Genomic DNA, 24,668 nt, shown 5'->3' with positions numbered 1-24,668 from the left:
ATGAGAATTGGGGCTGATCTTCGATAGCATACATATAGAAGGGAATTCAGTAAATTGTGTTCAAAATTCCATGCCAAAAAAAAGCATGATTCTACAAAGGGCATTGTGTGCTTCATTAAATCACACTTAGGCATGAATCTGTGCCTAATTGTTGGGTGCGGGATTTATACCTGCTAAAAGCCGCGGTGCTTAACTTAGGCACAGATTGACCTAATTCTATAAGTCTGCATGCAACTTTTGGGAATGCCACACGCTTTTTCAGATATGCAGCATATAAATTGCCAATCAAAGCCACCAATTGCTACTGTTATGGCCCAGGAGGCCTGGACTCAAAAGAAAAGACCATGATTTACTGGAACAACCATATATTTATTCAAAGCAGAAATAGCTGGGTTAGCTTTTCAGTTTCCCCACACAACATCAGTAGGATCCTCCTTTCAGTCCTCTAGAAGCTAGACTGGGTCCAGGAATCTGTGACCTTATTTAGTTTCTGAAGGTTGACAGCATTCAAATCCCTCTTCAGGTAAATCACTTGAACACACCTTCTCAGGTGCAGCTAGAAAACAGAAGAAAATTTTTTTAAAAACCCAAAAACTCACATCTTCAGGATAGTCTTTTACTTAGTCCTAATCCACAGGCAAAAAGAAAGCAGAATCCTTTAAGTCTTTCAAATTCACTTGCCTTCAGGGTAGTCTTTTATTTACCCCTAATCCACAGGAACCCCCCCCCCCCAAAAAAAAAAAAAAAAAACCCAACAAATCCCAACAACAAAAACCCCCAAAATAAACAAACAATCCAACCCATAAACTCTCAGTTCATTCACATCAATGTGACTTTAGGGCAGGCTCTAACATATTCCTCATCACCTGGTATTTTCAAACCTCCAAAGCAACCAGTCTTTCAGAGCAATGTTAATGTCTTACTCTTAAAAGCAGATTTAAATTCTGTACTTTGTCTCAGTCTAGAGCAGGGGTGTCAAAGTCTCTCCTCGAGGGCCGCAGTCCAGTTGGGTTTTCAGGAGTATCCCAATGAATCTGCATGAGATCTATTAGCATCTATTTTCTGAGTGAAAAAAAATTTCCTCCTATTGGTTTTAAAAGTATTTCCCTGTAACTTCAACGAGTGTCCCCTAGTCATTGTAATTTTTGACGGAGTGATAAATCGATTCACTTGTACCTGTTCTACACCACTCAGGATTTTGTAGACTTAAATCATATCTCACCTCACCATCCCTTTTCCAAGCTGAAAAGCCCTAACCTTTTTAGTTTTTCCTCATATGAGAGGAGTTCCATCCCCTTTATCATCTTGGTCAATCTTCATTGAACCTTTTCTAGTTTCGCTATATCTTTCTTGAGATGAGGCGACCAGAACTGAAAGCAATACTCAAGATGTGGTCGCACTATGAAGTGAGACAGAGGCATTAGTAAAGGGGAGAGGGAGGGAGCGGTCCACCCCGGGTGCTATGTTGGTGTGGGCGCTGGCATCCCTCTTCCTTTCCACCCCTTCACCTCTTCCCACTCCTGCCCTAACCACATGTGTGCCCCCTTCCCTTCCCCTGAACCTCTCATTCACCACCTTGAGCAACAATTTCAACGTGTTCCTCGCAACTGCATCAACTCTCCTGCTGACGTCACTTCCAGGTGCTGTGCATAGGAAGTGATGTCAGAGGGAGAGCTGCTGGGGTCATGAGGAGCACCTTGAAGTTGTGAACAACTAGAGGTACAGGAGAAGGGGAGGGGGGAATGGGGAAGGAGAGGGAGTGGAGAACAGGGGAGGGGGGAACGGAGAAGGAGAGGGAGTGGAGACAAGGGCAGAGGAGGGGCGCCTCCGCCTGGGTGCCTCTCGCCCTTGCTACGCCACTGCCTAGACTGCAAGCTTAGTGGTGACCAAGTACTATAACTAGGAAAAGGTTGTGAACTACGGAAACTGTTCTCTGCCCAAAAAGAAGGAATGGCTGTCAGCCCTTGCCTCTGAAGAGCTCTATTTAAAGGGGCAGACCTCCTTTTTCTCCTTCTATCAAACCCAGGTGATCTTCTTCCTCTTTCCTCATCACACTACTTAAGGGTTAGTTAATCAGTTCAGTTGCACCTGCATATTGGGCATGTGCCCAAAATTCAGCGCACAACCTTATGAATGATATACAGCAGTGGTTCCCAACCCTGTCCTGGAGGACCACCAGGCCAATCTGGTTTTCAGGCTAGCCCTAATGAATATGCATGAGAGAGATTTGCATATAATGGAAGTGGCAGGCATGCAAATCTGCTCCATGTATATTCATTAGGGCTAATCTGAAAACCCGATTGGCCTGATGATCCTCCAGGACAGGGTTGGGAGCCACTGATATACAGAATGCAGGGGATAATGGCAGCTGCTGTATGGATAATGTTCTATCTGCCAATTTTCAGCAGCAATATCCAAATAAAGCAGCTGAAAATTCTTACAGACCATCTCAGCACTATCTGGATAGTGCTGGGGCAGAGTGAAGGTGAAATGTGGGCATGTCACTTAACTTCACAGGTGGTCTGCAATATTCATCCACTGCCCATACAGCACAAAGGCTGTCCTACCTTAAACTGCCTAGCTATATGGATAGCAGCTGAATATCACAGCTATTCATAAAGCTTGTGGCAATCGGTGCTTTCTATGTATTTTCATCTATCCAGATTGTGGCACTAAATATACAGAATAGACTTAAATGTTGATTGTAATATTTTTAATATTGATCTACTGGATGATGTCCTGCTTTCAGCTTTCAAGATCAAAGCTAATCTTCTTACTCTACTACTACTACTAATTATTTCTATAGCACTACCAGACGCACGCAGCACTGCACAGAGTCACAGTCCCTGCTCAAAAGAGCTTACAATCTAAACAGCCAAGACAGACAAACAGGATGTCATGGATACAGTTAAGGGGAATTGATAATCAGCAGGCTGGTTAATAAAGAAGTTCTAATTCATGAACTTGAAACGACCACCATACCTGATACTGAACACTTCTTGTCACTACTGGGTTACATAGTAAATGACATCGAATAAAGACCTGAATGACCATCCACTCTGCCCAAAAGTCACGACCATTATCGATTCATGATTAAAGCCAACAATGAATGTGATATACTGATGCTCAGTGTTTTTCTTGTTTTGTTTTGACTTGTTGGACCTCACAGCTTCTTTCATACTAACCAGTTTTGTAACTCAAAGCCATTACTAGATATTGCAGTGCCCGGGACTGGCGAGCATATTATTCTGCTGTTTGTCCTTTGATTCTGCTCTTCTCTGTCTCCGGTTTCTTTCCCTGTCGTCCCTCTTCCCTCCAACTTGGATAGTAGGATGAGATCACAATTGTCCTGGCTTTTGATACACTGTCAGCCCAACTTTGCATTTAAGAAATTTGTTGCCCAAGTGGAATTTTTGTTCTGGCCACCTCTCTCACCCATCCTTCATTATGTCCCTGAAGTAAGTTGTGATTAGGTTTCCCTCTTTTACTTTCCCCTGTGCTTCTTCTCTTTCTGAATTTCCAAGATTACCTGTTCAGATGACTCCAGAATTATGTGATCTTAAGATCTGGAGGAATATCTTCTCCAAGACAATAGATTACGAGCTCATGGTGGGGTTCGAGCTACCAAAAGCTGGGGCTCAACTGGAGATGAGCGGCAGGAAGGCAGCTGGTTCGGAAGTGGGTCCCAGATGGGCTGGGTCATGGGGGCCAAAAAACTGTTTATATGTTATTGTGTGGTAGCTTGATGGTTGTTTATGATACTATGTTATTTATTGTTATAATAGACAGAGCTGCGACTCGATTTTTCCAAAATGTTATTGTGTGGTAATTTAAGGTAGGGGACTTTGTTTGGGGGGGGGCTACATGTGTGGGGGGGGTGCGCAGGAGACTGTGGAGCCTTTCCAGATCCAGCTGTTATTATGTGACCTTAAGATCTGGAGGAATATCTTCTCCAAGACAATAGTAACAGCTGTCATCTGATCCCTAGGAGCTCTTTATAAACAAACATTGTTGGTTAATTTTTTCTTTCCTTATAAAGCTAGCATAGGGTTACCAGATTTTGTAATGAAAAAAAGAGGACACATGGCCCCAATCTGTTCCGCCCCAGCCCCGCCCCCACACAAACCTCGTCTCTTCTTCCCCAAGCAGGCATGTGACATCATCATGTCACATCCACACATGCTCGGAAGCCCTCCAGACGCGCCCCCAAGTTCGAGGTCTTTCAAAACCTGGAAAAGCGGACGTATTTCGGAAATCCGTCCAGACACCTGGACAGTCCACTAAAAAGAGGCCATATCCAGGTTTTCCTGGACTTCTGATAACCCTAAGCTAGCACAACGGTATAAAACGAAAGAGTGTTTTAACAAGCAATTTGCACTGATACAGATTTCAACAGTTTGACTTAACCTACATACTCCCATCCACATCCCAGCACAGTACAAAAGGTTATAGCTCTCTTTAGAGTTAGGCTCATTTAGCATCATCAGCACAGAAAATATTTGCAAGCAACATAAAAATGCAACAAAATAAATCAAACTGAATTTCCCCTATGGGCATCTTTAACCCTCATCAGGGCACCCGTTCAATTTCCCTACACTCGCAGGGAGATCGGTCAGACAAACATCTACTCCACTTGCAAGACGTTACTTATGTGCTTGCCATTAAGTATGAGGTACTGGTGCCGTTCACCAAATGATCACCCACCTCCCTATGTCAATTCTGAGAGTGTAGTAAGGTCATACCAGAGTAAGGAATTGCTTAGTTCTACCACCTCCCCATGAGAGGTAGCTAGCTTATCTTTCCACTTTTTGTCCCGAGATACATCTGCATTTTTTTCACAATGAATCCTCAAGTCCATTGCTTTCTACGTATACCCATGATCTAAACATTTTTTTTTCTCTTTCTAACTCACTGTTCATGAGTCCTGACAAATAGTGGCATTTAAACAATTCTCCTAATCTAACTTCCCTCTTCTATACTTGACTACCCTTGTAGGCTAATCTTCCCTGTGTCCTGACTGTAATCCTTCCAACATTGAGCTGACAGGATGGATCCTTCGGCTGCTCCAAAAGAGACTGGTGACTCCAAACATCTTTCTTTTCAGGGTGTCAAAAGGCAATGGAGGGATTGTTCTTTGGAAATAATCAGAACAGAGCTTGCCAAGCTGTGAGTCGGGATCCTAAATGGGATCACGACCTAGGTAGGCTCTCCATAGGTGCATCATTATTCTGCACCCCCAGGGCTCTCAGAATTTTAATTGGCCACAATCGTGGGGTCACAGACACCAAAATATTGAGAAGCACTGAGTCAGAGGGTAAATGCGAAGGATATTTCAACCCTCCCTCCTAGAAATAATTGAGGTGGGGGACTCCCCCAGCCTAATTGCCTCTCTCCAGATCCTCTCCTCTACCAGTGTCCCCCTCACCCCTGCCGTATCGTGTAGAATGGTGCCAGCCTCAGAGCATCAGCAAGTTTGAGAAAAAATTATGCACAGAGCCTGTGAGACCTCACTTGCAAACCCTGCCCTTCTCCCACACAGGTTTCCTGTTACCACGGAAACCTGTGTGGGAGAAGGGCAAGCTACTGCATGGCCCATGCTAAATTTTTTTCACAAATTCAAATACTGGCACTTCGGCACATATGAAATTTTGGTGCTGGAAGCAATTGATCTGTACAGCCTATTCCTAAACTTAAATCTTTATCTGATGTCCTCCATGATGCTCTCTCCTACCCTCTGGTGACAACTGCCCCACACTTTCTGAAGGAGATTTGGGACTAGCTGTCTGCCTTAGGTTCATTGGAAACAATTCTATAAAAATGCACCTTGTTTCAGGTACCTTGACACCACATGATGAAAACCTGTTTGATAACAGCCCCGGGCACCCAGATTCCATTATACAGTAGAATATGGTGTAATATGGTATCAGTGTGCCTTACATTTAGGTGCCTGAAGTTATACCAGCCATAGACTTGGTTTAACTATGGGCACCCAAATGTGGCAAGGGGGCACCTAATTTGCAGTATTCTGTGTGCACTTAAGTGGTAGCCCCGCCCATGTCCTTCCATTGCTCCACCCATGTGACCCTGGATTTTATATACAGTATAGTGGTCAAAACTGTGCGTGCAAATTTGGGTGTCCACCCAATTTGCATGCACAATTTAATTGAGTAATGAGTCAATTAGCACCAGTAATTGGGGGCTATCAATTATTGATGTTAATTGGCAATAATTCGGATTTACGTGTGCATCTTGTAAAGCACTGTTCTATAAAGATGTATGTGTAAATCTTTTAGTATGTAACTGGAAAGGGGGCATGGCCATAGGAAGAACGTGGGCAGGTTAGGGGAGTTCACTAAAGCTGTATATAGAATTTAGGAGATGTGCCCTAATTTACATGCAAGAATCTACATCAGGTTTCGACTGATGTGCATTTTTTTTCAGGACCTAAATTGTGCACCATTTATAGAATCTAGCCTTATGCTGCTTAAGCACACTCTTAAAGAATAGAGCTTAGGTACTTTACTGCCACTTACATACATAAGTGTACACTTATCTGTGAAAGTGTCAGTATTCTGGTCACTTATGTTCTCAAAAGACACATAAATGTGTGCATCCTGTTACAGAATTGCCATTCGGGTGGCCATGATGCTCCCATACTGATATCTTAATGCAAGCAGCTGGTTATGCTAGTTTAAACATCGGTGGATTGTTTTCACTGTGGATTATTAGGTCTCCCCCATTTTTTTTTGTTATGCTAGTTTAAAAGCTGAATTGTTTTGTTTTGTATTAAAACTTCAATAAAAATTGATTGAACTTAAAAAAAAAAAGCTGAATTTTAATTATTTCTTGTTTTTCTTCACACTAGTGTATTATTATCAGTGGAGAAAGTGGTGCTGGAAAGACAGAAAGTGCTCATCTTATTGTACAACATTTGACCTTCCTGGGAAAGGTACCATGCTTCATGCAAGAATAGCATTTCTGTTAGCAGCAGTTAGAGAATTGTGCTCAGCAGTTTGGGGCTTCCCCTGCTGGCTCATCAGCTAAGCCAGCAGGGAAATCCCTGAAGCTAGAAGCTTTGAGGAATCCTGCTTGCTCAGATGATCAGAGATTCCTCTGCCGCAATCAGCTGAACCGGCAGGAGATCCCTGATTCCTCTCTCACTCCCACTGACCGACCAACCGATAGATCTCCCCACACTCAAAATCATCAGAAGGGATGCCCATTCCCTCCTGCCTGAGGACCATCCCCAACCTCTCCCCACCCAAAATCGGCAGGAGGGATGCCCACTCCCTCCTGCCTGAATGATACACTGATCCCCCCATACCTTGAGTAGAAGACTGGCAAGAGGGATGTCCATTCCCTTCTGCTGACAGGACCGCCTCTTCAAAATGACGAGCCTTCCCCTTCCCAGTGCACCCTGGGATGCACTGGGAGGAGCCTAAGACCCTGATTGGCCCAGGTCCCTAAAGCCCCTCCTATTACCACTGGTTTGGGATCATAGTCTGTTATTGAGATAGACATGGGGGAAGTCACTGCTTGCCCTGGATAAGTAGCATGGAATGTTGCTACTATTTTGGATTTTGCCAGGTACTGGTGACCTAGATTGGCCACCATGATGAAGGGCTACTGGGCTAAATGGACCATTGGTCTGACCCAATTAATTTGCTATTCTTATGTTCTTAACTACAGGCCAGTTAGTCTGACCTCTGTGGTGAGTAAATTACTTGAAACACTTCTAAAACAGAAGATAGTTAAGTTTCTAGAATGCAGTGGGGGTGTTTCAGGGACAGAACTTGGCTGGTAGCAACATTAAGCACCACTATCTGGTTCACTTAGGACATCACTGATATCCAAGTATTGGCTGGAACTAAATATTCTAATATACTATATGTTTAATATTGACCCATATGTTCTTGCTTGCCCAAAGCTCTTAAGAAAACTAGCCAAAATAATTTACTAACTCGATGTTCAATGATAAAAAAATTCATGATCTTTCACATTGGTGGACTACTGTATCCAATAAATGTTGTCCAATTTTTTTCTGTTCTTTATGGATTTACAGTGTACATATGGAGGCATAATAGGAATAATTCTAAAGCTGGCTAAAATTTGTTGTGTGAGTAAACTGAAGCCTCAAGGGTTCATCTAATCCACATTTATTCTGTCCAGGCTAATAACCGTGCTTTGCGAGAGAAGATTCTTCAGGTGAATCCTCTGGTGGAAGCATTTGGGAATGCATGCACTGTCATCAATGACAACTCCAGTCGTTTTGGAAAATACCTTGAAATGATGTTCTCACCAACAGGAGCCGTAATGGGTGCAAAAATTTCTGAATATTTACTGGAAAAGTCTAGAGTCATAAAGCAGGCTGTGTAGGTGATATCATTCTATTACAACAACATATGTGCATATAGGACTAAATTCTATAAATGGTACCAAAAAATTGGTGCAGGAAACCCCCAAAATATGTGAAACAATGTGTATACTGGCGCCAAAATGGTTCAAAAATTGGTGGCAACTAAAATACCTGTTACGCGCTATCCTATAAACGATGCTCAGTTAGGTGTCATTTATAAAATAGTGTTTGATGTTGAAAACCATGCCTAACTATAGGTGCAACTATTTATACCAACTAAACCCTATTATAAACCCTCATATCCTCCTTATTCTATAACAGTGCATATAAATTACAGGAACACCTCTGATTTATCCATGACCCTCTCATGCCATGCCCCCTATGGGGCTGCATATAAAAATGCATGCATAACTTTTAATTGATTCCAGTTCTAATAATTGATTGTTAGAGCCCAATTAATTGTTTTTCAATTAAATTGTGCGCACAAATTGAACACGCACCCAAATTGGTGTACACAATTTTAGCACCATTTATAGAATTTGGAGAATAGAGGGTAATTCTATAAGAGGACACCTAGGTCAGTGGTTTACAACCCAGTCCTCAGGGACCACCTGGCCAGTGGTTTTTTTCCCCAGTATATCCACAATGAATATGCATGAGAGAGATTTGCATACCAAGAAGGCAGTGCATGCAAATCACATTTATTGTGGATATACTGAAAACCTGACTTGTCAGGTGGTTCCTGATAATTATTGAAAACCACTGGCCCTAAGTTAAGAGGTCAAGCAGGCATCTATTTTAGCCCAATTTTATAGGTGCCTAAGGGGCTCATAATAAAAAAACAGCAACACGTCTAAAAAGTGACCTAAATGGGTACTTGGACAATCAAAAAGCCTGATCGTCCAAGTACCCATAATCAAAGCTGGTTTTAGACATATCTAAAACCAGCTTAGGCCTTTCCCCTGCCTCTAAACACACAGAGAGAAAAGAGGCATTTTTAGAGGAGGGGAAAGGGCTGGAGGTGGGCCGACCTACACCTAGGCGTACAACACACATAACCAAAGATTTTGACAGGTTGCCTAGTCGGCACTTATACGTTTTGACTTAGACCAAGTCAAAACAGGTATAAGTGCCGAAAAAGGGGCCGCTGAGCTGATGGCGGCTGGTGCGATCAGTTCAACGGCCCGGCAACCTAACCCCCCCCCCCCCAACGCAACCATGGCAGCAGGAGAGATGCCTCATCTCCCTTACCGCGATGCCCGGATCGTTGTAGGGGGATTCTGTAACCGGTGTTGTTTTTGACAGACACCAGTTATAGAATCCAGCTTTTAGGCGAAGGACAGGCTCCTCCTTCGCCTAAAAGCTCTTGTTTTGGACGTTTGGGGCTTAGGCTTTTGTTAGGTTGATTATATGGTGTAAGTGTAGACATAGTGGTGGTCTGGGCGTTTAATCAGCTGGATGTTTTTTTTGATAATGGACATTTTCCCTGCTTCTACTTTCAACGTTTAAGGCCTTAGGCCAGGGGTGTCAAAGTCCCTCCTCGAGGACCGTAATCCAGTCAGGTTTTCAGGATTTCCCCAATGAATATGCATTGAAAGCAGTGCATGCACATAGATCTCATGCATATTCATTGGGGAAATCCTGAAAACCCGACTGGATTCCGGCCCTCGAGGACCGACTTTGACACCTGTGCCTTAGGCCAAAAGGGAACTTAGATGTTTTTTTTTATTATGCCCCTCTAAGTGTCTTTATAAAATTGCACCATAAAAGATGTGGAAACTGTGGTATAATGTTAATTCATGCTTTGCTCAGGACCCACCCCTGAAGAGGTCTACATCATCCAAGTACATGAATTCTTGTCACCATATGTATGGGCTAATTTTATAAGTGGCACTTTATACACATACACTGGCATACATGTATGATATTGTAAATTCCTTATAAATTTTTACATACAGCGCTATTTTCCTGACTGGTATTTCATATTTTCACTTCTCCACTCATTCACAGCCAACTTTGACTGGGACATCAACACCAGGACTACCACTTTTGCTAATACCATCGATCTGCTTCTCCTCCCTCCACACCTCAAAACTTTTCACCTGTGGCTGCTGAGTGCATTCCCCCTGTAATGTGCTCAGTCTTTAGGGACATTGTAACATGGTAACATAATATTTGATAGCCAAAAAAGACCAACCGATCCATCCAGTCTGCCCTGTTATTCTAGTGAGATTGAAAGTGTCACATTGCCGTATCCCAACTGTCACATTTTATCCAAGGCAATTTTTGTTGCCTTCCTCCATTGAGTCAGAGTCAAGTTCCTTTTGATGTAAATTAAGGCTGATGAGCACATCAGGTTGTTTCTTGTGTCTCTGTCATCCCTGCTGTAGTTGTTGGTGTGATTGATCTGTGGTGGACTGTTTTTTCTGGGTTAGGTTTTTTGGGGGTTTTTTTTTTTGCTTTTTCTCCATTGGTAAACAGTAGTTCATATCCAGGAGCTCTCCTTCTTATGTCTAATTCCAATCTTTAACCTAGGTGCCCACTTTATTCAGGTGTTGTGCAAGTAAATGTTTAGAATATTAGCACTTAGACATGTATGTGTACACATACCCAAGTTCTACTGAGGTGTCTACTTGTTATTCTGAAAATACTCACATAAATTAAATGTATGTACATTGCATATTTCCGAGGAGCATAGAATGTTGCTACTATTTGGATTTTTTGCCAGGTACATGGATTGGCCTCTGTGAAAACAGGATACCAGGCTAGATGTACTATTGGTCTGACCCAATATGGCTATTCTTATGTTCTTATTGAGGTGGGGTTTACACTTACGTGGGTAACTTAAAGAATACTGTAAGTTATGCCCAACCTCGCTGCATTTAGATGTTCACACATACACCACTGCCAGTATTCTAGGACGGAACCTAGTTGCCTATGTTCCATTATAGAATAAGCACCTACCATGCAGACTCAGGAAACCTAAGTGGAGGCACCCATTTATAGAATTACCTCCTATGTCCCATTCTTCTAGACTTTAAGGTCCCAATGGCCTTTTCTAGTGGTGCCCTGCCACCAACAACCCACTACAACAATCCATTCAACAAGAGGGACATGGGAAAGGGTCAAGGCCACCAAGTGTTGATGCTGACTGCTACTGTGTTGTTCTCACCCCACTGATCTGGCTGTATACCAGGGGCATCCAACCTCGGCCCTCACCAAGTCAGGTTTTCAGGATTTCCCAAATGAATATGCATGAGATCTATTTGCGTACAATGGAAGAAGTACATGAAAACAGATCTCACACAAATTCATTGGAGAAATCCTGAAAACCTGACTGCATTGCGGCCCTCGAGGACCGACATTGCACAACCCTGCTCTATGCATTCATGTGCTATTGTATTCTCAGTAAATATTCTCTGTTTCTCTCCTTTTTTCCTTTATTTATTTTAAAATTTTATATCTCGCCTACAACTTTACTAAAATAAAGGAAATGGAAATCTGATTTTTTTCATGGTATGTCTGTGCTATATTTCTTTCAGAGGAGAAAAGAATTTTCATATATTCTATTACATTTATGCTGGTCTTTACCATCAGAAGAAATTGTCAGATTACAGGCTTTCAGAAAAAATGCCACCCAGGTACATTTGGTCTTCATTGGTTATGATGCTGGATATAACCAGCTATATAGCTACCTTTCAAGTATTACATTTTAAAAAATGTATATTATGCAACATTTTAAAAATTTCATCTGTATTTATTAGGTATATTGATAATGAAACTGGGAAGGTGATGCAAGATATAGTGACTAAAGAGACTTACAGGAAACAGTTTGAAGCAATTCAGCATTGCTTTAGGATTATAGGTTTCACAGATGAGGTAAGGGCTAAAGTACGCATGTCAAAATAATGTTCTTCAATTAAACAATGAAGAAAAAACAGGGGAAAAAACAACACCACAACCACAAATATGTACAAACCAGGGTGGAATTGTCCAGATAAGAATGATGTGCAACAAAAAAGTGTCCTCCAATTCGTCTGGTTATATGGAGATCTTTATTGTTCAAACCTCAAAATAACACATTCACCAACTCAATGACTCGACATGTACATGTTTCGGCCAACAGGCCTGCCTCAGGAGTCTTAAAAATCGCAAAAAATGACATACGAAGTATGCTGGCACTAAAACAGATTTAGCCAAGAACCAATCAACATGGAGTGTCATGCCGCGTATGATACAAGTGTTGTGAACTGATCCCGTGCGTCTGGTTGTCAGACATTGAGTTGGTGAATATGTTATTTTGAGGTTTGAGCAATAAAGATCTCCATATAACCAGACGAATTGGTTTTTTGTTGCACATCTTTCTTATCTGGACAATTCCACTCTGGTTTCTACTTAAATTAAACAATACCATATTGGTTTTCTACCTCCCCAATTCCGGTGCCTTACATTGTGCATGCAAATCAGTGCACACAGCCAATTTGCATACACAACTTAATTGTTTATCAAGTCTAATTGGGACCAATACTTGGCAATTAACACCTCATAATTGAGAAATGAAAAGTTACATGCACAACTTGGTAGGCATATTCTAATCTGCACACCAGTTCTAGTATGCGAATCTGAAAAGGGGCATGGCCAGGGAGAAGAGCATGGGTGAATTATGGGCATTCCTGGAATTTATGCACTGTTTTATAGAATACACCTAATTCACGCACAAGTTAGGCACAGGGATTTAGGCCACTATTTTTTTAGTAAACATACTTTTTTATTACTAATTTTTAATGGCATAAGTCGGCACTTGGACATCCTAATCGCCGGGACGTCCAAGTGCCAATTTTCAATACCGTCTTTCTGGACATCTTATGAGGTGTTCTAGCTGCTGTGCGTCCAAAGATCCAGGGAGCATATTGGGAGGCATGTTATGTGCAGATTTTGAACGTCCTGCACTGTTAAGATTTGTTAATTTATGGGATTTCCTGTCATCCTAAGAGTATGTTGACAACCTTTATTGGATGTTCCTCAGTTTACAGAAATATGCTGAAATCTGGTTGGTATAAATTATAGTTTCTCACCTAGGACTGTAAAATGCTTCTTTAATTATTTTTCATGAAGTCAGACAGATATCTTTTGCAATTTTATTGTGCACATTTGGGGGCAATGTTTCTAAACTTCGAAGGTGCTTGACTCCGTAATTTACCAAAACTGGTAGACTGTGTCTGCTCCCAGGCTCCCCGAGATGCTTTTGGACTGCCTTTCTAGGTTGATAAGTAACTATTGATCAAGAATACTTTCTGATGTCTTTTTAACAGGAAGTGCATTCAGTGTACAAAATTCTGGCTGGGATCTTGAATACTGGAAACATTGAATTTACTGCCAAATCCTCCCAACATCAGACAGATAAAAGCGATGTTCCTGATGCGGAATCATTAGAAAATGGTACAGTAAATTATAGACACACTGTACATATCTGCTTAATGAAAATTTTCAGTAAACAACAATAAACGTTCATCAATATTTTGAAATGACTGGCGGTGCCAAACACAATGCAGATTACCTTTCCCTGGATACAAGGCACATGCTTGCTCAATATTTGGGGTGCTCAGCACCCACAGAGCTGGCTCTACATGACTTGTTCCACTCACTCCATTCTCCATTTTCTAATGAAGGCTGCATGATGATCAGGGGCAAACAGGACTCAAGATAGGGAGAATGGATAGCTGAAGTATCATATTTGAATGCTGCTTTATATGTATTGTACTCCCGGAGAAATTCTGCACGGCTGTGCAATGCAGAATTTATGCAGAATTCCCCTTTATTCAGAATTCTAACATGTCACGGATAAGGACACAGTACTGGTAGCTACAGATGACATGATTTAGCTCTTCTACCTCTTCTCCCCCAATAGCTCCTCACCTGCATTCTCTTCCCTGTTCCCTTCCCCCATTACAATCACTCCTCACTCAAGCTCCCTCTCTCTTTGTAAATCGGCAGTGAGCAGGAGGATACAGCTGCATCCTTCTCTGCCACCCAGTGTCAAGACAGTTGATTTGGAGGAGGAGAGAAGTTGCTCATTGGGCTGCAACCTCCTTCTTTGCTACCCAGTGCCACACTGTTGATTTGAACTGTGTAGCTGGGTGTCAGGTCAAAAGCGCGCCAGGACAAAGGCGCGCGCAGACAATTGAGCGCAGCGTGGAGGCGCGTGCCCCAGAAAATTACTGTTTTTAGGGCTCCGATGGGGGGGAGGCGTGGGGGGGAACCCCCTCACTTTACTTAATAGAGATCGTGCCGCATTGTGGGAGCGTTGGGGGGGTTTGGAGGGTTGTAACCCCTCACATTTTACTGAAAACTTCACTTTTTCCCTGTTTTTAGGGAAAAAGTTAAGTTTACAGTAAAATGTGGAGGGTTACAACCCCCCAAACCCCCCACAACGCCGGCGCGATCTCTATTAAGTAAACTGGGGGGGCTCCCCAACAAACCCCCCCGTCGGAGCCCCAAAAAACTGTAATTTTCTTTGGCGCGCGCCTCCGTCTTGCGCTCAGTTGTCGGCGTGCGCCTTTATCTTTCGCGGGGTTGTCTATGAACCGTGTAGCTGTACAGTCTTCTGTGCATTTTAAATTAGCAGTCAGGCCCAGGGCAGCAGAGAAGGAGGATACAGCTAACCAGCAGCCTCTGGCTTGTTGAAGACTGACAAAGCAAGAAGCTAGGCTGGTTGTTACGGCAAGGAGGGGTTGGGAGAGAGCACTCTAAGAGGATTTGCTGTGGGGGCAGGTAAAGAGTAAGTTGAGGGGATTTGCCATAGGGATGGGGGAATATCGAGCTAAGGGGATGAGGAAAGAGCAAACTGATAAGATTTTCTATGGGGGAAAGGGGAGAGAACAGACTGGGGGAAGGGCCTGGGGGAACTGAGCTAGCTGGTATGTGTGTTCCTGGGATGGAAGAAAGAACTGGAGGGAGAAGGGTGGGGAGGAAGGTAGAGTTTGGTGAGGGAGAGAACTGGGTTAGGAGTTAAGGTGCTGGATGCCCAGAACTCTGTGAACCCAGTGACTTTCTGCAGGCTCAATATTGACTGGGTTGTTTATAATTATCACTGTTTATAAATTCATTTATGTGTGTAATAAATTTATTTTAAAGTATAATCTATTATTAGTTTGTGATTTCATATCATCTCATCACAGCAGAACTACTCCTCTGCACCTGTGGTTCACCTTGGTGTTTTATGGTAGATATCCTCTCTCTCGTGTGTTTTGCTATTATTTTTAAAAGGTAATATTTTGCAAGCATTTCATTAGAAAGAGTGCAGACTTCTTTTTTTTTTTAGACTTCCTAAGTGAACTAAGTAAAGATTGCCATTTTGCTTTTGGAATAGCAGTTGGGATGCCCTCTGCTTTTTCTTCCAGCTGCTGGGCTACTCAGCATTGGCTCCGAAGAACTCCAAGAAGCTCTGATTTCTCACTGTGTGGTAACCCGAGGAGAGACTATTATCCGGACCAACACGGTAGACAAAGCAGCAGATGTTCGAGATGCTATGTCCAAAGCACTCTATGGTCGACTCTTTAGCTGGATCGTAAATCGCATTAATACCTTGCTGCAGCCAGATAAAAATATATGGCAAGTAACACATGTAATTATTACAGGGATTTGTGACTCATTCCATTACCAGAGTAGCCCTCAGTGCAGAGGCCAACAGTGGAGTGATGAGTTTCATGCAGTGATGAGTTGTATATTAGAAATACTAAAGATCTCAACTCATTTAAAATTAAGTTAAAAACATTCCTCTTTAAAGCTGCATTCAACCTCTAAATTCTCAATCTTCCATGTAAATTTTAATTTCAATCTCCTATACCCAAACCCTAATGTTTTTACCCCCCCCCCTCCAACCTTCTTTTTCTCCGCACTAGGAAACAAAAATTTTGTAACTTTTTCCCTCTCGTTTTCTCCAATTCATTCCAGTTTTGTATAACCTGTCAGTATTGTCAGTTTGAAATTGCTCTGTTTTATTTATTGTAGAAACTTTATTAATATTTTTAATGTTTTTACCCCAATTGTACATTTTATGTAATTCGCTTAGAAATATTAAGCGAACCATCAAATTTAAATAAAACTTGAAACTTGAAACTTGAACATTAAAAGATATCCCAGAGATAATAATAATAATTGCTCAGAAAAGATCAGTAGGTGCTTGAAAACAAATGTCTGAAATAATCAGGGCTTTTTTTGAAGGGGTACTCAGAGGAAGAATACTGGAACCTTTACATAGTAACATAGTAAATGACGGTAGATAAAGACCTGCATAGTCCATCCAGTCTGCCCAACATTCATTTGAACCAACAATCAAGTCATTATTCATTTTGCTTGATAGGTTCCGGTTCATAGACAAAATCGCGTGAGACAACGGCGCGCCGACAACTGAGCGCCAGGTTGACGGCGCGCCGAAGAAAAGCACTATTTTAAAGGTTTCCGACGGGGGATGTTGGTGGGGAACCCCCCTCATTATACTTGAAACCGAACTTTTTGCCTGTTTTTTAGGGAAAAAGTTCAGTTTTAAGTATAATGTGGGGGGTTACAACCCCCCAAACCCCCCACAACGCCAACGCAATGTCTGTTAAGTAAAGTGGGGGGGTTTCCCCCACACACACCCCGTCGGAGCCCTTTAAAATAGTGCTTTTCTTCGGCGCGCCGTCAAACTTGCGCTCAGTTGTCTGCACTCAGTTGTCGGCGCGCTGTTGTCTCGTGAGATTTAGTCCCGTCACCCTAGGTTCCCCTATAAGATGACTTCCCCTCCCTCGGTGATAGGCAAGATCTGTACTGGAGAATGACACGGGGACAAATTTTTCCCCTTCCCCGCAGGAACTCATTTTCCCGTCCCGTTCCTGCAAGTTCTTTTCCTGTCCCTGCCCAATTCCTGGAAGCTCTGTCCTCATCTGCAGAAGCCTCAAACACTTTAAAATCATAAGTGCTCAAGGCTTGTGTAGTTAAGGCAGAACTTACAGGAATGGGGCAGGAATAGGGACAGTGACAAAACTCGCAGGACGGGACAGGGAAATTGAGTTCCTGCGGGGACGGGGACAAATTTGTCCCCATGTCATTGATTCTCTAATCCAGGGGTGTCCAACCTGTGGCCCGAGGGCCGTATGCGGCCCAGTGAAGTATTTTGTGCGGCCCCGGTCGAGGACGATGCAGTGTTTTCCTCTGCTGCCCCCGGGTGTTTACCGTCTTGCCATCCCTCCTCTGTCTTGCTGCAGAGTTTGCACGTTTGTGCAGCCCCAGAAATATTTTTTTCAACCAATGCGGCCCAGTGAAGTCAAAAGGTTGGACACCTCTGCTCTAATCTGTACTCAGACAATATGAATGTGGTATAAGATATGCGTACTGGATCCTGATCCGTCTTGCTGCATATACATCATTTATCGTTTATTGAAGATATACTACCTTAGTTGCAGCACAATTCAAGGTGGCTTACAATAAAATATATCAAATAAAAACAAAATAAAAAAAGGAACGCCATTAAAGTACATGACTTGCATGCAGAAAACATAAAATCGTTCATGGTCTATCACTGCAAAGATGTGTTATCTACTAGTTATAAGATTAACACAATGCACATTCAAAGAAATAAGTTTTCAAAAGAATTTGAAAGCAAGAATATGATGATTCCAGACATAAATTAGATGGTAAAAAGTTCCATAAGGCTGGAGCTATTGCAAAGAAGGTGGAATTTCTAGTTCTCTCCCATTTTATTTTTGAAGGGTGTGGTATTACTAATCTGTTGTCTCGTACAGCATGTAGAAGTCCATCTGGCATAAGCTACACCGCCCCACATCCAAGTGAAACAAGGTGAACATAATCAGGATGCTTGTTGCAGGTTTCTGGGTCTTGCTGCATCTTTGTCAGGTAGAAACAGTGACATACCTAGCATATGTGACACCCTGGGCCCATCATTTTTTGGCACCCCCTCCCATCTGTACGAAAAACATGATTTTTAGTAACAAGCCACACATCACACATGAGTACCTAGGAAAAGGCAGCATCTTACATACTGCAGTGAGCAATACAACATCAATACACCCATTGTAAAACTAAACAAGTTAGATTAGTACAGATCAATCCTACACCGTCAATCCTAACAGAAAACCATGTCTTTCGAACACACAGAAAACACCTTCGCCTAATATGGAATATGTCATCACAAACTAACCCCTCCCCCTTTTACAAAACTGTAGTGTGGATTTTAGCCACGGTGTAACAGCTCTGACACTCATAGAATTCTGAGCATCAGAGCTGCTACCACCACGTCTGGCGCTAAAAAACGCTCCACAGTTTTGTAAAAGGGGGGATAAAATAGGAATACATAGACAAAGGTTAAATTGAACCAGCAAGAAGCTGGACTCTGCATACAATGCAACACCACAAAAACAGTGACACATTTCTCCTAAAGCAATAAATAAATAGCAAATTTTTGTTCTACCTTTGTCTTCTCTGGTTTCTGCTTTCCTCGTCTTCTCATTCAATTCCTTCCATCCACTGTCTCTCTTCTCTCTGCGTCTTCCATTTGCTCTGTTACTGTGCCTCTCCATTTTTACCCCCTTCCAAATTGGTCTGGCACCCATCTTCTTCCTTCTGCTCCCCCCATAGTCTGGCATCTCTGTCTTCTTCCCTGCCAGCGTCTTCTTCCCACTCTCTCTTCCCATGTCCTTCCAGTGTCCTCCCCACTCTGTCTTCCCCATGTGCTTTCAGTGTCCTTCTCCCCCCTCTGTCTTCCCCATGTCCTTAAAGTGTCCTTCTCCCCCCTGTCTTCCCCATGTGCTTTCAGTGTCCTCCTTCCCACTCTGTTTTACCCATTTCCCTTCAGCGTCTTTTTCTCTCCACCCCACCTTTCCTCCCTTTCTCCCTCCCTGACCCTTACCTTCGTGGCACTTTCTTCCCCCCCCCTCGGACAATAGGCCCGGTCCAACAAACATCCCTGCCCTGTGGCCGGTGACGTCTTCAGAGATGACCTTTACGGCAGCCACACACAACTCCAGCTGCAGTAAGAAGGTAATTTAGACTCGCAGCCATGAGGTAAGGGGCAGGGAGGGAGAAGGGAACTGTTTCAAATTCACCGCTGAATTTTCCGGACCTGGCCGGCTGTGCACCCCCCTAAGCCTGCACCCGGGGCGGACGAACCCCCCCCCCCTTGGTACGCCACTGGGTAGAAACTGATGTTTCAGCCATAATGCTGAAGACTGCAGTGTGACTTTGTAAATAGTGGGTTCACTGATCTGATTGGGAACAGGGCAGTCCACCAATTTGAATTTTGGTCCCTCGGAGGAGTATGGGCTGCACTTGGCCACCCCCATGCCCCCCTTGGTACGCCACTGCTCTGTAGTACACCACAGGAAAGAGGCTTGACAGGAGGCATCCTCCATGATGACCTGCTGAGTTCATCTGCCCAGAAAAGACTGAAATCCTGTTAATGCACAAAGCTTCACACTTTCCTTCTTTATGTGTTAATATTATGTTTGCATTATACATTTAGCCTGACATCCCCTCTATCTAATACTTCACTGAACACCCTGACCAAAACCAGGACAATCTGTTCCCTCATGAGTTTACAGTATTCTATAGGGAAGCCATCCTCACCTGCAGCTTTACCTACTACCATCTCTTTAATGACTGCTTCAAACCCAAACCCCAAATCCTCCTATTTAGAATCCTTCTCAGCTCCTCCACTGTTCTTTTCAACCAGACCGTGTACAAAAAGCTGCCAAAGTCTTCCTCCCAGGAAAGAGCTCAGAACTGTGCAGTGTTTTATAAAACTTTAAAAGCTTCATAAATCCCTGTTACTCCTCTTTATTCCCCCCACCCCTATCCCTACCATTTACCATTTCCTTAAATGCTAGTTTAGTTAGCTTGTATTTTTTTACTTCATGCTCTAGAGAAAATCCTTCTTAGTTTTTTGCAACAAATACTCCATCCTATATACCTCTATTACATCTATCTTACAGTATATCCCCCATCAGCTTTATATACACTCAGCAGCTCCCAGTATACTTATGCTATTGTACAGTTTCTTCTAGTTCTGCTTAAGTTCCTGAGCTCCACACGCCTCTTCATTCACACTACCACCCTTAACAACATCCCCCTTATATAAGCCTTTTTCCCATTTCCCATAACAACACCCCTTATCTTCCCTACATCATTTAGAGCCATAAAATCTACCCACTTACTTCATAATTCCTCTCATACTCTCTTTTTCTGAAAAAGCATTACATTATTGTTGCTTTGTCTGGGTCTCGTCACGTCTAGGTAGGTAGAACCGACATTTCAACCATCATGCATACCCTGAAGAAAGCCACCGTTTGATGGCTGTGTTAATGGCTATACCTACCCAGATGGAGCGAGACCCAGATAACAGCAACAATCATGACACCAGCGACAGAAGCCTAAGAGAACAAAAATTACATTAGTCTTCCATATTCTAATTCACTCCTTTCCTACTTTGCGCAGGATTAACTGCATCTAAACCACTGCATGATATATCTCTGTTGGATTACCAATACCGTTTTTCCCCAAAAATAAGTCCTACCTCAAAAATAAGCCCTAGTTAGATCACCCCAGAAGCCCCTCCCGAATGTCTCCGACACCCCACGACTCCATCCCTGGATTCACTGGCGGTGGCAGCCCTTCCTCCCACCCCCCACACACACAGCTGAACCCCACTGACCCACCCATCCCCCTGTGCAGCATCTTTCCATTTCTCCCTCCCATCCGAACCCCGCCGACCCTCCCACCACGTGACCGACAAACCTCCCTCTAAACAGTTGCATTGGCAGCACTTTAAACAGGCTGCTTCGCGGTCTTCCACCACTGGGTCCTACCCTCTGTCGCATCACTGATGATGTAATCAGCAACGTGGCACAGGGAAGGCCCCGGCAGGAGAAGGCCGCAAAGCAGCTTATTTAGAGTGCTTCCGACGCTACTGTTTGGAGGGAGGTATGTCAGTCTCGTGGTGGGAGGATCGGCGTGGTTCTGCTGCACAGGGGAGATGGAAGAGAGGGAAGGATAGAAAGATGCTGTGCAAGGGTTCTGCTGCACGGGGGGATGAAGGGAGGGATAGAAAGTTGCTGCAGAGGTGAAGGAATAAGGGAATGGGTGAGATGGGAGGAAAGATGTTGCATATGTGGGTGGAGGAGAGAAAGGAAAGCGGAAGAATTGGGGTGGAGGAGAGGAAGGGAGAGAGAATCATTGTACATGAAAAAAATAAGACATGCCCTAGTGCATTTTTTGGACCTGAAATTAATATAAGACACTGTCTTATTTGCGGGGAAACATGGTAGTAACTTCCTCCTCTACTCATCCATCTGCCCATTTTTTTTAAAACTAGAAACATATCCAAGCTCAAATATGATTAGATCTTCCCTACAAAAGAGATGTAATCTTGTACTCAAGGGTTTCTTTCCCTCCATATATCTACCCAACCAAATTTAGCCATTCTCCTCCTTAAAGCCTCATCTTCAGCTTTCATCTTTGTCCCTATTACCTACAGTATCTATCCCCCGACCCAAAGATCCAGTTCATGTTCCCTCCCAACATCTGCATTCCTATCACACACATCTCAAACTCTTGTAGTTAGTGCTTTAAACATTTTGCCTTTAGACTATTTGAGGAATGGATTTTTAACACTGAAAGCTTCTGCTCATCCATTTTCCTGTCAACCATATGAGTGCATTAGGTGAAGCCTTTCTGGGAGTGAGATCCAGGGTGTAAAGGCTTAATAGGCATTACTAGAAAAATATAATTGGCTTATCTACAGATGTTTAAAAATTATAATATTGGGCTGTTTAAATTGCTAATCAGTTAAATATTGTCTATACAGTATACTGTAATTATGGTATGGGTTAGGGAAAGGGCAAAGGCAAGCCCAAAAATGATCAGGATAATGACAATATTCAACCATTATCCAAATAAATTATCCATTTAGTTTAGATCTCCCAATTGGCAGGCCTAAACTAAACAGAAAGCGTCGTCACAGTAACCATATTACACCTGTATTCGGGATTTACTCATGTGTTCCATTTATTTATATTGTGCTTTAAACCAAAGCAAAAGCAGATTACACTAAAACAACAAAATATAATAAAACAATCTGTACATCACTGACAGCTGCATATAATCAAAATAATCTTCGCCCCATAAAAGTTTCTACAAAATAATGAGCCTTCAAGTACTTCTTGAACTGCAGAACATTAGCACATAGCCTCAGAGTACCAGGGAGCTTATATCACATGATCGAACATAAGCATGAGTCTCAGGATAATGATCATCCAGCACAGATAGGACAAGTAATTGCTCTGTAGTCTCAGATCTCAATGTTCCGTGTTTTGTATACCTTTGCAGGATAGAGATTTTTCTTTGTCACGGTCCTTCCCCAGCACTTGATGATATTACTGTATTCACTTAAAAGTAAAATGGCATTCTTTTACAGGTAGTGTCCCATGAAGCAACCGACAAAATGGGGCCTAAAATACTGGGCCTCAATTACTTTCTTATCAGTTTGATTTCCCTTTTCATCTCATCTTGTCATAATGCCCCTGAATCGCTCCATGGTGCGATCTCATCTGGAGTATTGTGTACAAGTCTGGTCTCCTTATCTCAAGAAAGATATAGTGGTGGTAGAAAAGTTCAAAGAAGAGCGACCAAGATGATAAAGAGGATGGAACTCCTCTCGTATGAGGAAAGACTAAAACGGTTATGGCTCGTCAGCTTGAAAAAGAAATGGCTGAGGGGAGATATGATTGAAGTCTACAAAATCCTGAATGGAGCAGAACGGGTACAAGTGGATCGATTTATTCCTCTGTCAGAAATTACAAAGACTAGGGGACACTCGATGAAGTTACATGGAAATACTTTTAAAACCATAGAAGGAAATTTTTTTGCACTCAGAGAATAGTTAAGCTCTGGAACGCGTTGCCCTGTATTGGTAGCATGGAATATTGCTACACCTTGGGTTTTGGCCTGGAGCTAGTGACCTGAATTGGCCACCGTGAGAACGGGCTACTGGGCTTGATGAACCATTGGTCTGACCCAGTAAGGCTTTTCTTATGTTCTTATCTTGGAAAATGAAATAAGGGTAATATAAAACCTTTCTAATGATTTTAAAGACCTAAATTGATTGTTTTCTTCAGGTTTAAGTTATAATTGCATATACATTTTTTAAAAACATGTGTTTGGATCTTTGACTTTTTAAATTTAAGTTTCTAATTTACCCTCTGACTTGCATTTTTGCTGTCATCTGATGTAGTAATACAGAAAGTCAGATGAATGTGGGCATCCTGGACATCTTTGGATTTGAGAACTTCAAGAGAAATTCTTTTGAGCAACTCTGCATTAATATTGCCAATGAACAAATCCAGTTTTATTTCAACCAACACATATTTGCTCTTGAGCAGGTAAGAGCTACTTCTGATGGTAATTAGACTTAACTGAGATTTTCTACTTCCTACACCAAAATTCAGATGATAAGCACTGATCTGTGGACAACAGACAGAAGTTATGAGACTTGCCATTGAAACCTGGGTGAACAGTGAATGCTTCTAAAATACCATTCTCTCAGCTGACTGGTTACAGAGGTTTTGCAACACAGTTATTCTATTGGACATTAATGGCCCTATAATCAATAGCAGTTGTCCCGTTAGCCTAATTGACCAATATTGAGCAACATACCTGTGAACTGAACAAAAAACCCTCATTAGACCCCCCACATCTCTCTCCTCCCCTTCTTATCCAAGCTACTTGAATGTGCTGTTCACCACCATTGCCTGGACTTCCTTTCATCTCAAGCTATTTTTCATCCACTTCATTCAGGCTTTCCATTCCATGGAAACTGCCCTTGCTAAAGTCTCTAATGACCTGTTCCTAGCCATAACCAAAGGCCTCTAATGTATCCTCATTCTTCTGGATCTATCTGTTGCTTTTGATACTGTTGATCACCTCCTACTCCTCAATACGCGGTCTTTGCTGGGATTCTAGGGTTTTGTTCTCTCCAAGTTTTCTTCCTGTCTCTCCCATCGCATTTTCAGTGTATGCAATGGGGAATCCTCCTCCACTGATATCCCACTGTCAATCAGTGTACCTTTGGACCTCTCATTTTCTCCATATATACCCACTCCCTTGGTGCACTGATGATCTCCTTCCATGGTTTTCAGTATCACCTCAAGCTGATGACTCCAAAATCTACCTCTCCACACCAGATATCTCTACAGGAATCCAGATCCAAGTTTCAGCATGCATGTCTAACATTGCTGCTTGGATATCTCACCGCCATCTAAAG

General features: G+C 42.7%; 1 protein-coding gene across 1 annotated transcript in view; it reads left to right on the top strand.

Annotated features, from left to right (window-relative positions):
* The window catches only part of MYO3B (myosin IIIB), a 319,347-nt gene that overhangs the window by 71,280 nt on the left and 223,399 nt on the right, over positions 1 to 24,668 (top strand). Inside the window, exons 6-12 of the mRNA XM_033944123.1 lie at positions 6,866 to 6,949; positions 8,170 to 8,372; positions 11,899 to 11,997; positions 12,121 to 12,235; positions 13,669 to 13,795; positions 15,757 to 15,967; positions 23,640 to 23,787. Coding sequence (XP_033800014.1) covers positions 6,866 to 6,949; positions 8,170 to 8,372; positions 11,899 to 11,997; positions 12,121 to 12,235; positions 13,669 to 13,795; positions 15,757 to 15,967; positions 23,640 to 23,787 — 987 coding nt within the window. The remainder of the gene's footprint in view (positions 1 to 6,865; positions 6,950 to 8,169; positions 8,373 to 11,898; positions 11,998 to 12,120; positions 12,236 to 13,668; positions 13,796 to 15,756; positions 15,968 to 23,639; positions 23,788 to 24,668) is intronic.

Source organism: Geotrypetes seraphini, chromosome 5 (assembly GCF_902459505.1).
Source record: "Geotrypetes seraphini chromosome 5, aGeoSer1.1, whole genome shotgun sequence".
Taxonomy (NCBI): domain Eukaryota; kingdom Metazoa; phylum Chordata; class Amphibia; order Gymnophiona; family Dermophiidae; genus Geotrypetes; species Geotrypetes seraphini.
The sequence above is the reverse complement of the archived record's forward strand: the minus strand, read 5'-3'. Positions and strand labels throughout refer to the sequence as shown.